Here is a 12,549-nt window from a genome sequence, read left to right as displayed (position 1 = left end):
CACAAAGATTAGGAGAATGGCCAAAGAAGTGGCAGATGGAATACAGAGTTGGGAAGTGTATGGTCATGCACTTTGGTAGAAGAAATGAAAGGGTAGACTATTTTCTAAATGAAGAGAAAATACAAAAAAAATTGAGGCACAAGGGTACTTAGGAGTCTGTGTGCAGGATTCCCTAAAGGTTAATTTGCAGATTGAGTATATGGTGAGGAAGGCAAATGTGATGTTAGTATTCATTTCAAGAGGACAGGAATATAAAAGCAAGGATGTAATGCTGTGACCTTATAAAGCACTGGTGAGTCCTCACTTGGAGTACATGAGCCCTTTATCTTAGAGAGGATGTGCTGAAGCTCGAGAGGGTTCAAAGTAGGTTCACAAAAATGATTTCAGGATTGAACTTTTTCTCCTATGAAGAGCGTTTGATTGCTCTGGGCCTATATTCACTAGGATTCAGAAGAATGAGGGGTGACCTTATTGAAACCTATTGAATGTTGAAAGGCCTTGATAGAGTGTATGTGGAGAAGATGTTTCCAATGGTGGGAGTGTCTAAGGCCAGAGGAAACAGCCTCAGAATAGAGGGGTGTCCTTTTATAACGGAGATGAGGAGGAATGTCTTTAGCCAGAGTAGTGAATCTGTGGAATTCTTTGCCACAGGCAGCTGTGAATGCCAAGTCTTTAGTGTATTTAAGGCAGAGGCTGATAGATTCTTGAAGGTCAGGGCATGAAGGGATACTGGCAGAAGGCAGAAGATTAGGGCTGAGAGGAAAATTGGATCAGCCATGATGAAATGGCAGAGCAGACTAGATGGCCAAATGGCTTAATTCTGCTCCTATATCTCATTCTCTCTTATGGGCTAAGTGCACATCCCTGTGGCATGCCAGTGTTGATTGTCAACGAAGTGAAGATGTTATTTCCAATCTGCACAGATTGTGGTCTACTTGTTAGGAAGTCAAGGATCCACTGCCTTAATTTAGAACTTTATCTTGAATGCCAAGTGACTGAACCTTCTTGCCCAAGCTCCCATGTGGGGTCCTTGTCAAAGGCTTTTCTCAAGTCCATGTAGTGAACACTCACTGCCTTGCCTTTACCAACTTTCCTGGTGACTTTCTTAAAAAAACTCTGCAAGATGGTTCAACATGACCTCCCATGTACAAAGCCATGATGATTATCTCTAATCAGTCACTGTCTATCCAAATACTTACATATATGTTCCCTTAGAAAAACTCCCAATAACTTGCCCACTACTGATGTCAGACTCACTGCCCTATAATTTCCTGGTTTACACTTAGAACCTTTCTTTAACAATGAACAACAATGGCTATCCTCCAATCCTCTGGCACATCACCCATGGCTAAGGATGTTTTAAATACCTCTGCTAGGGCCCCTGCAATTTCTGTGCTAGCCTCCCACAGGGTCCAAGGGAACACCTTGACAGGCCTTGGGGATTTATCCGCCCTATTTTCCTCAATAGAGCAAATACCTTCTCCTCTGTAATCTGTATTCAGTCCATGACCTCACTGCTGTTTTGCCTCACTTCTAAAGACTCTGTACCCATCTCCCAAGTAAATACAGATCCAAAAAAATCAACTTACCTCTTCCATCTCTTTGACAGTGCATAGATGACCACTCTGGTCATCCAGAGGACCAATGCTTTCCCTTGCTATTCTTTTGCTCTTAATAGGTATAAGACCTTGGGATTCCCTTTCATCTTGTCTGCTGGGGCAACATCGTGCCTTCCGTTAGCCTCCTGATTTCCTTCTTGTGTGTTCTCTCGCATTTCTTATATTCCTCTAGTACCTCATTTTCTCCTGCCTGCCTGTACCTGCTGTGTACCTCCTACTCTTTCTTAACCAGGGGCTCAATACCTCTTGAAGACAAAGGTTCACTAAACCCAAAATCCTTGCCTTTTATTCTGACAGGAACATATAAACTCTGTTCTCTCAAAATCGCACTTCTGAAGGCCTCCCACATATCAAGTACACAGAACACAACTTGTCCCAGTCCACTCTTGCCAGATCCTTTCTGATACCATCAAAATTGACCTTTCTCCAACTGGCAATCTCAACCCAAGGATCACACATATGCTTCTCTATAATTATCATGAAACGAATGGCATTATGTTTGCTGGACGCAAAGTGTTCCCTTATATAAACTTCTGCCACCTGGCCTGTCTCATTCCCTAAAAGAGATCTCATATTGCACTTTGTTTAGTTGGGACCTCTTTGTACTTATTAAGGAAACTTTCCTGAACACATTTGACAAACTCTATCCTATCCAGTCCTTTTACTGTTTGGAAGTCAATATGTGGTAAGTTAAAGTCACCTCCTATCACAACCTTATGTTTCTTGCAGCAGTCTGGGAACTCTCTAAAATTTGTTCCTCTAAATCCTGCAGACTGTCCAATGGTCTATAATGTAATACCATGAATACGGCCATCCCTTTCTTATTCCTCAGTTCTACCGATACAGCCTCAGTAGACAGGCTCTCCAGTCTGTCCTGGCTGAGTACTACAGTGATAATTTCCCTGACTAGTGAGGCCACCCCTCTCCCTTTAATCTTTCCCAATCTAAAATGTCCAAAACACTGGAACCATGCAACTTTGAGCTACCATTACTGATCCTCCTTAAGCCAAGTCTCACTAAAGGCCCTAATGACATCATTCCACATGCTGATCCATCCTCTAAGCCCATCTGCCTTACCTACAATAACCCCTGGATTGAAATGTACACCACTCAGAACACTGGTGCTACCATATTCAACCATTACATTCCTGATTTTGTACATAGGCAGGCTTAACAATATCTTTTCCCACAACCACTCCACAATCAGCTTTGGCACTTTGGTTTCTATCCCTCTGCAACTCTATTATAGTTAGAGCAGCACAAGCAAATGTCCCACAAGGATATTAGTCCCCCTTCAGTTTAGGTGCAAACTGTCCCTTCTGTACAGGTCCCACCTTCCCTGGAAGAGAGCCCAATGATTCAAAATCCTGAAGTCCTTCCTCCTGCCATTCTATTCCTAAATGGACACTGAAGCTTTGGACACTACCTCACTTTTTTAATATACAGTATTTCTATTTTTTTGCATATTTTAAAAAATTTATTTAATATATGTAATTGATTTACCTGTTTATTTATTATTATGTTTTATTTTATTTATTATTTTTTTCTCTTTCTGCTTGATCATGTATTGCATTGAACTGCTGCTGCTAAGTTAACAAATTTCAGGTCACATGCCGGTGATAATAAACCTGATTCTGATTCTGCACCATCTCCTGAGCCATGTGTATGATCTGTATGATCTTCCTATTTCTGGCCTCACTAGCACATGGGAACAGGTAGCAATCCTGAGATCACAACCCTGTTCTTAACTCCCTGAACGCACTTTGCAGAACCTCGTCACCCTTCCTACCCATGTCGTTGGTATCAGTGTGGGCCACGACTTCTGGCTACTCGCCCTCCCACTTAAGAGCAACAGTGAGAGGGAGACTAGTCAAACACAAGCAGGTGGCACTGAACACCCATTCGTTTTCAGCTCTCGTCCTCATCGATTCTAATCTTGCTTGATGCTTCAATCAGTGCAGAGTCATGGAGCTGACCACGAGATCACGTTCCGCCATTAGGAATCAACGCAGCCACCTCCAGGTACAGCCATTGCAGCATTCCAAAGCATCTAAGAGATGGCAGAAGTGCCAGATCATTCAGTCGCCAAAAAAATACATTCTTAAAAAGGAAACTGCAGGCTGCAATCGATCACAGTTCAGAATAAGATGAAGTATATCTAGAAGAAGGTGAGTATCCAGTAGTTATTGTGAGTGTCTGCATGATGTCACTGTTGATCACCAGCGCCATCATGCAGTAAGTACTATACAGAACAAAATGGAAAGCAGGGCTCTGAGGAAGAAGCTGAAATTAAAACTTCGATCTTTGCAGATGCTGACAGGCTTGCTGTGCATTTTCTCTATTTTCCACTTTTGTTTTGTTGGCCTCTGTGTCTTGCCAGAAGTTCACATCTTAAGAATACGAGATCTACCTGTCTGTTTAGTTAGAAGACTAGAATGGAGGCAGGGATGGCACGAGTGTTAAGGAAAATCGAATAAAACTGATATATGCATAGTAATAGATTGCTCAAGGACATTTGATACATGATCCTGCATTTACTGAAAGCAACAAGACTTATCATATAATTAGATTAATAAACTCCATATGTTTCAGTCAGAGATTGAAATACACTAGGTCAGAATACTTTACAAAGCTTCCCTAAAACTCAGCCATCAAGATCTGGTACTTGGAGCCCCAAATGAGAACCAGATGATCATAAGAACAAAAGAAATGGGAACAGGAGTAGGCCTTTTGGCCCAGAGCTGAGCCACTAATCAACAACAGCATGGCTAATCTTCTACCTCAACATGATTACCCTACCTTGTCCCTTCATCCCTGAATTCCTCTAACGTCCATAAGCACAGTACCTGCGGCTCTTATAGGACCATATGACCAAATGACATAGGAGAGGAATTAGGCCATTTTACCCATCAAGTCAGCTCAACTAGTGCATCATGGCTGATTTATTATTCCTCTTCTGGCTTCTTCCCATAACCTTGGATGTCCTTAGTAATCAAGAACATATCAATCTCTGCTTCTAATATACTCAATGACTTGGATTCCACAGATTCACCACTATCTGGCTAAAGAATTTCCTCCTCATATCTGTTCTAAAGGGATGTCCCTGTATTCCAAGACTATGCCTTCTGGTTGTAGACTCCCCCCATGACAGGAAATATCCTCTCCACATCCAATCTATCGAGACCTTTCAATATTCAAAAGTTTTCAATGAGATCACACAACACTCGACTGAAGTCCAGTGAGTACAGGTCCAGAGCCATCAAACATGCATTAACCTTTTCATTCCTGGGAACATTTTTGTGAACTTCCTTTGAACATTCTCCAAAGCTCAGAAATCTCTTTGTTATAAATCTCCCTTATAAAATTTCAACATTACAAACTTGCTTTTATATTCCAGTCCTCTCAAAATGAATGCCAACATTACATTTGCCTTCCTTAACATCAACTCAGTTAACAAGTTAACCTTAAGTAAATTCTGCGCAAGGAATTCAAAGTCCCTTATCGCCTCTGATTTCTGAACTTACTCCCCATTTAGAAAATCATCTATGCCATTATTCCTTCTCCAAAAATGTATGACCATACACTTCCCTCCACTGTATTTCATCTGTTATTTCTTTTCCATTCTCCTAATCTGCAGACTCCTTGCTTCCTCAACACTACCTCCCCTCCCACCTATCTTTGTATAATCTGTAAACTTGGCCACAAAACCATCAATACCATCATCTAAATCATTGACATTTAACATAAAAAGAAGCAATCTGCTCGCTGCAGAACTCCACTAGTCATTGGCAGACAACCAGCAATAGCCCCATTTACTCCCATTCTCTGCCTCTTGCAAGTCAGCCAATCTTCTACTTCTCCTTGAATACAATGAGCTCTTGTTAAGCAGCCTCATGTGTGGCACCTTGTCAAAGGCCTTCTGAGAATCTAAGTAAACTACGTCCACTGACTATCCAGTTTCTTATTTCCTGAAAGAATTCCAACATATTTGCCAGGCAAGATTTCCCCTTAAGGAAGCCATGCTGACTTTAGTCTATTTTATCATGTGCCTCCAAGTAGCTCAAACCTTTATCCTTATCAGTGGACTCCAAATTCTTACCAGTCACTGAAGTCAGCCTAACTGGCCTATAATTTCCTGTCTTTTGCCTCTTTCCCTTCTTGAACAGTAGAGTAACATTTGAAATTTCCCAGTCCTCCAGAACCATTCCAGAATCTAGTGATTCTTGAGAGATCATTACTGATGACTCCACAATCTCTTCAGCCACCTCTTTCAGAACCCCAGAGTGTAGTCCATCTGGTCCATGTGATTTTCCTGCCTTCAGAACTTTCAACCTTATGGCAAGCTCCTGGTGTGTTCCACAGTGAAGACTGGTGGAAAATACTCATTGAGTTCACCCGCTATTTCTTTGTGACTCATTGCTACCACTGTTGTGTCTTTAATATTTTGGTATTATTGTAAATATATTATTTGAATGTGTTCTATTTAATTTAAATAATTCATCACTGGTTTATATGTGATTGCATATTTCATCTCACTACCAGTCATATGTTTGCATCTCGCTTGAAGTAAAATCAAAGTACACATGTTTATCTCTCAGCTCCTTGTTTTATCTTTTAATTAATTTAATATCTTGGAATTACAAAGATTACAAAACATAACAGTGGTGACAAGGAAGTTTAAATGAAACCTGAGATGACTACCTACCTGTTAAAGCACAGTGACACATTCAGGTTTTTAAAAAAGCACAGTGACAAACGGTTGAGCAAAAAAACACAGCAGCACATACTTCTTCAGGAACAACCAGAGACTGTTGAGTTTTTTTAAAAAAGACATAAAATGGAAGAATTCATGTTTTCATAAACATTGAGTATCAGGTGATATTCATTATTAAACGAAAGAGCAGAATTGGCGGCCTACATTGGAAAGATAGATGTGTCTGAATGCTCAACGGATAACTGGTTCACATATACTGACCTAATAGAGAAGTATTTTGAAGGCAATGGAATAGTCAATGAGAAGCAAGTACCAATTTTGCTGGGTGCATTAGGTTTAAAGACATACAAGTTGGCCTAGAAATTTGTCTGCTCCCACCAAGCCAGCCGAAATGAGCTTTCTTGACATCGTGAAACTAATGCAGGATCACTTAGAACCAAATGATTGCAGAACACCTGAGGTTTCATGAGCAGAATTAAAAAGATGTGAAATCCACTTTAGTGTGCATGACTGAATTCAAGAGATTGTCTGAGCATTGTCAGTTCAGTGATGGGCTTAATTTTGTATTGAGATTGTTTAGTTTGTGCAATTTTACAAGAAAGCATTCAAAAATGGCTCCTAACTAAAGCACAACTTACATTTCAAAGAGCAGCTGAAATTGCTGTATCAATCGAAATGGCAGACAGAGATGCAATTGAGTTGCAGTCAGGAATGAAAGTGAGCATGAAGAAAATTACAAAGTCTAAACAGAAATCAGCCTGGCCAAACAAATTGTGTTACAATTGTGGCAGGGAATCACATACACCAGATCAATGTCAATTTAAAGGCAATACTTGCAGAAAATGCAACAAAGTAGGACACATATAAAGGGCATGCCAGGCAGACAAAAATAAATGGTCTGCACAGGGAAGAGAAAAGGTTAAAAAGTCAAGTTGCAGTTTCAAAAAAAAACACTAATCCACATGCTGTTGATAAAAAAAAATCTGATAATGATGAAAGTGACACAGGACTGAGAGTGTTGAGATTTACCATGTGAAAACTATCAGGAATCAACCAATATGACTCACACCAGAAATGAACGGCAACTTAAGTAAAACAGCTCAGCTCAGTTGTTTCAATCATCTCACAAGAAAGTTTGAATGGAATTTCGAAGATATTGAACTGAAGCCTGCAGATACCCAACTAAGAACTCATACTGGAGAAAAGATAACTCCAGTGGGAATGACATCCGTAACCGTAAAATACAACAACCAACAAGCCACATTGAGCTTGTATGTGGTAAAAACAGGTGGGCCAGTATTGTGGGGCCATGATAGCGGAGACAGCTACAACTTGGTTGGAGATCCATCCACAGTTTGCATGCCTCATCCCCTGTAATAAAGCCACCTGAAAGCGAATTATGAAGGTACTGGATGATATCACAGCAGTGTTCAAGGACAGCATTAGAAAGCTCAAACATATCTAAGGTAAAATAGTGTTAAGTGAAAATATCACACCTGAAAAGCCCATCCAGCTCCTTATACCATCCATGATAAAGTAGCCAGACAGCTAAATTGCATGGAGGCTGAGGGAATTCTTTGCAAGGTTGAGTGGAGCACTTGTGCAATGCCAGTGGTCCCAGTAGCAAAGAATGGGTCTGTCGGGATCTGTAGTGATTTTAAGGTCACCATCAATGCAGTACTGAAAGAAGTTCAATACCCTCTGCCCAGGATAGAGGATATTCTTGCAAACCTTTCTGGAGGAGAACACTGCAGCAAAGTGGATTTAGCTGAGGCCTACCTACAGATGGAGACGGAAGAAGAGTCCTAAGTGTTTCTCACCATGAACACTCACAAAGGGGTTTATCACTATAATAGGCTTATTGTTGGAGTAGCATCTGCACCTGCACTCTGACAGGAAGCTATGAACCAGGTTCTGCAAGGCTGCCCAGGCACTCAGTGTTACCTGGGTGACATCACTGTTACTGGTAAGGATTATAAGGTTACATCTCCAAAAATCTCAGGACAGTGTTTAAAAAAAAATTAGAAGATTATGAGCTAAAGCACAAGTGTCAATTTTTTCAACCAACCAACTGTGGTCACACTTTTGAATCATAAGGATTACACAAGTGTGCCGAGAAAATTCAAGCAGTGGTAGATGCCCCGAAGGACGTGTCACAATTGCAGTCACTTTTAGAATTTGTGAATTACTACAAGTTCCTGCCAAACCTGGCTACTGTGCTCTACACTTTAAACTCATTACTACATAGCAGGAAGAAATGGCAATGGACAAAACAGTCTGAGGTGGCTTTCCAATTGTAAAGGAAATGCTGATGTCAGACAGTCTGCTCACACATTATTCTCCACACCGTACCGTGAAGCTTTCCATGCCTTAGAATGCCAACATGTTCAGAAGAAAGGTATCCAGAGCTCTCAGAATCACTTCCTGGAGTCCCAGAGTCAACTCTAGCTAAATAAATCATTCCTCATCTCTGTTCTAAGTAGACTTCTCTCAGTTCTGAGCCTTTAGTCTGGCCTCTATCCTTTGACCTGTTTGGGGTGCGTGACTCCACCAAGAATCAAATCACAAGGTCCTAACTCCAGCCAACATAGCTCTCCTGGTAATTAAACCATGCAAGCCTCCAAACTCTATGACAAGGTTGTGGTTGTCTTCGAGGTTGCAGTTTAAGGGAAGTAAATGAACCACAAAGGATTTGCATGCAAAATAGCATGCGATTAGGAATGCTGGTGCCCTTTATTGCTTGTTGACTGAAAGAAAAGAAAGGAAAATTTTTAGGGAAAGCTTACAGGCAGCTGATGACACTGCACCTCAAGTACTGCAGAAAGTTTCGCTCTTCATACTTAGGCAAGGATGTGCTTACAATGAAGGCAGCAGGCGAATGTTCACGCAGTCAATTCCTGAGATGAAAATGTTGACATACGAAGACAGGTTGAGCAGACTGACCCTGTAACTCAATGGAGTGTCAGCAATTGAAAGGTGATCATACTGAAACATTCTGAGTGGGTATTGAGGGGGGGGCATACTGAGAATATGTTCCCAATAGCACAGGGATCTCCAGCTAGGAGGCAGTTTCAGAATAACAAGATGCCCACTGTAAGTATAAATAAACAGTTAGTTCTTCTCTTTGGAGGTTGAGAAAGATATGGGGAGAGATATGGGGACAGATTGTTAGATCCAAACCAAGTCAGACGTGATGTTATGGAATGCCAGACAGATTTAAGGGGCTGATTAGGTACTTCCGCTTTTATCTACCAATGTTCTTCTAATTTAATTTGAAACAAGACTGTAGACAGGTTTGAAGTGTTTCTCAGTATTTAGTTATTGAGGTAGAGCATGGGATAGGCCCTTCAGCCCTTCCAGCCATGCTGCCCAGCAATCCCCGATTTAATATTAACCTAACCACGGGACAATTTACAATGATCAATTAACCTACCCACTGGCATGTCTTTGGACAGTGGGAGGATGCGAAAGCATCCAGAGGAAACCCACGCAGGCATGGGGAGAACGTACAAACTTCTTACAGGCAGCGGCAGGAATTGAACCCAGGTCGCTGGTACTGTAAATCATCGTGCTGACAACTACGCTACTGTGTTGCCCCAGTGAAGCCCTTTCAGCTCAGACTGCAGCTATAGTCACAATCACAGCAGTAGTTCAAAAACTTATGCAGGTACTGACATAAGCAAATCATTTGTACCTTTATCACATTGCTTTTTCTTCATAACAAAACATAGACTCTCAGTGATGTTGCTCACAGTGAGCTGGGGTTACGGGAGAGGTTGGAGACAGATTCTGACATATCGCAGATAAATGGTCAGTCGTCTGAATTAATTCTTGCATATTTAGGCAAATCAGGAGAGTTTAAGTACAAGTGCTGCTCATTTTACAAAAGGAAATGCATTCCTGGAAAATGTTTCATTAATAAACATTTAATAAATTAAGGCAGATAGATGAAACATAATGTGGCATTTTGCTGCATCCCTCATGGATAAAAAATTACAAAAAAGATATTACAAAAAATCTTTAAATCTTTAGTGCCTGAAGAGCCCATAGTTTAAATTAGTAAATTAAACATTTGTAAATCAATGAATACCTTTTTATTAAAAATATGATGCATGTTTATACAAGAATTTTATTACGTTTAGCACTAGGGAAGAGTAAAACAATAAGGCGGGATTAATTCATTGCCCATTAAAGATACAGTTTCTGGATTAAAGAGCAGAATACTCTGATAATCTGGGCTTCATGACTAACAGTGTAGAGAAGTCAAGAGGCAAGGATAAACTTAAAAAAAAAGCTTCACTTGCTGCAAAAAAAAAACACCCCTTGTTTTTACAGAGTGTAATGATGTAAAGTTACTAGGATGCAATCTGTTATGTGACTTACACAAATTACAGTATACTTTCTTAGTACCTTACAAATTAGAAAAGTTTGTGATAAATATATTTAATGATGTGCAATGTTGGGAGTAAGTGATCAAACACACAATTTCCAGCATGAGAAGAGCATGGTATGAGGAGGTCGGCATAAGGACAAATGTAAGTGATTCAGGACAGAGGGAGTTAATACAGAGACCGTACTGGCATTGCAAACTTTATTGCATAGACAGATGAAGGAAATAGTGAGAAGAAATATGGATTTCATGTAGTCTATACATAACAACAGTATTCTTGCAGACAAGGACAATCTCAGGCAGAGTACTGATGAATTTAGTCAATGGGCACACATTTCAAATGTAGTCTGGGTCTGCATCACAGCTCCAGGCTGTGGTACCTCAGATACCTCAAGTGTTGGCTCCTTGTGTGAATGAAAATAATTAACAAGAGCCCACTGAAAATGGGGCAGGTGAGTGGATGAGCCCTAGATTCAACAGAATCACGATGTGGATAACAACCACCCTAGCTGACTGCTTTAAATTACCTCCATCATTGTCATGACCTGTGCAAATTTCTTTGTGTAGGGTTCTCAGATTATTAACTGCAATGTTAACTGCTTATATAAAATGGCTTTTCTGTAGAGTTATAATGAAATGGCTTCTTTGTGGGTAACTGATGAGGTAATGCTCTGTTTAGTTGAAATGTTTGGGTTATAATTATTGATAACAGAGGAACTAACCAATGGTAACGATGTCATTCTATCTGTATGTGTGGGAACCTGGAGCGAGTGCACGGGATTTTCAGGAGGAGAACCGAAGGGGAAGGATGTGCTGAACATGCTCTGGTCGACCACCGAGGTTGGTCCCAGGTGGTGGATCGAGGAGGTCGGAGAAGATCGGATGGTGAACCGATGGCTTCACTGATTGAGCTCCAACAGTTGAGCACAAATTGATTGAACTCTGATAAGTTTTGGTGCTTTTTTTTCTTTTCTTTTTATATTGTATATTGCTATTAACCACCTAGTTCCAGTAAGACTTATAAAGTGTACATGGTGTGCGGTCTGACATTGTGTGCGCGAGTTTGTATCAGTGTGCATTTCACAGCATCCACGCAAACGGGAGACACGGTTTAGTAGGGGATGGATTTTCCTCTAGACAAACACAGGCTGATAGCTCTGGGCATAACATTTGTCAATATTACAACTTCTTGGTATTTGTAAATTACAACATTTCTTTAATTATTGGAGTGATGCAGTACCTGAAATAGCTGTTTCAAGGAGAAAAGTGATCTTCTTAAATCAGGACCGGTTGAGTTGTACAGCTTTTCTGTAAACAAAATTAGCAAAAGTTATTATCATAAACAGTTTAAAGATCACAAACCATAATTAAAATCTTAAAATCAAAACGAATCTTAAAAAACTGGAAAACCCATAAAAGACATTGATGGAAGAATTTTTTTCTTCTCCATGAAACAGCCTCACCCTCCATCGGTCCAAGTCTCACAGATAAAAGTCTGTTAGACACAGTGAATGGAAAGCTCCTGATGCCAAAGAGTGGTGGCAATGGATCCACTGAACCAAAGTATTTGGGTTATAAACTGCAACGCCAACAATACGCAAGACTGTTCATGCCAGGGACGTACAGTATGTGTTGCAGAGACGGGTGTTAATGTGGTAAGCGACATAATATCATTTCAAACAATAGATGCAGAATTTGGAATATAGTTACTTAAGAAAAAAATGGAACTGCAGGTTTCTCTGCAGTTTATGAATACCCAACTTGGGGCAGCCCACAGATACAATCAAACTTTTGGTAAATTGATTTATTATTGTCACATGCAGTGA

The 12,549-nt window shown here is 40.4% G+C and overlaps 1 protein-coding gene across 4 annotated transcripts in view; it reads right to left on the bottom strand.

The window, feature by feature from the left end:
* fhod1 (formin homology 2 domain containing 1) overlaps positions 1-12,549 on the bottom strand; it is a 300,189-nt gene that overhangs the window by 152,267 nt on the left and 135,373 nt on the right. For all 4 annotated transcript variants that reach the window (XM_059992695.1, XM_059992692.1, XM_059992693.1 and 1 more), the window contains exon 4: positions 11,964-12,031. In XM_059992695.1, coding sequence (XP_059848678.1) covers positions 11,964-12,031 — 68 coding nt within the window. The remainder of the gene's footprint in view (positions 1-11,963; positions 12,032-12,549) is intronic.

Source organism: Hypanus sabinus, chromosome 17 (assembly GCF_030144855.1).
Source record: "Hypanus sabinus isolate sHypSab1 chromosome 17, sHypSab1.hap1, whole genome shotgun sequence".
Taxonomy (NCBI): domain Eukaryota; kingdom Metazoa; phylum Chordata; class Chondrichthyes; order Myliobatiformes; family Dasyatidae; genus Hypanus; species Hypanus sabinus.
This window is presented reverse-complemented; position numbering and strand designations above follow the sequence as displayed.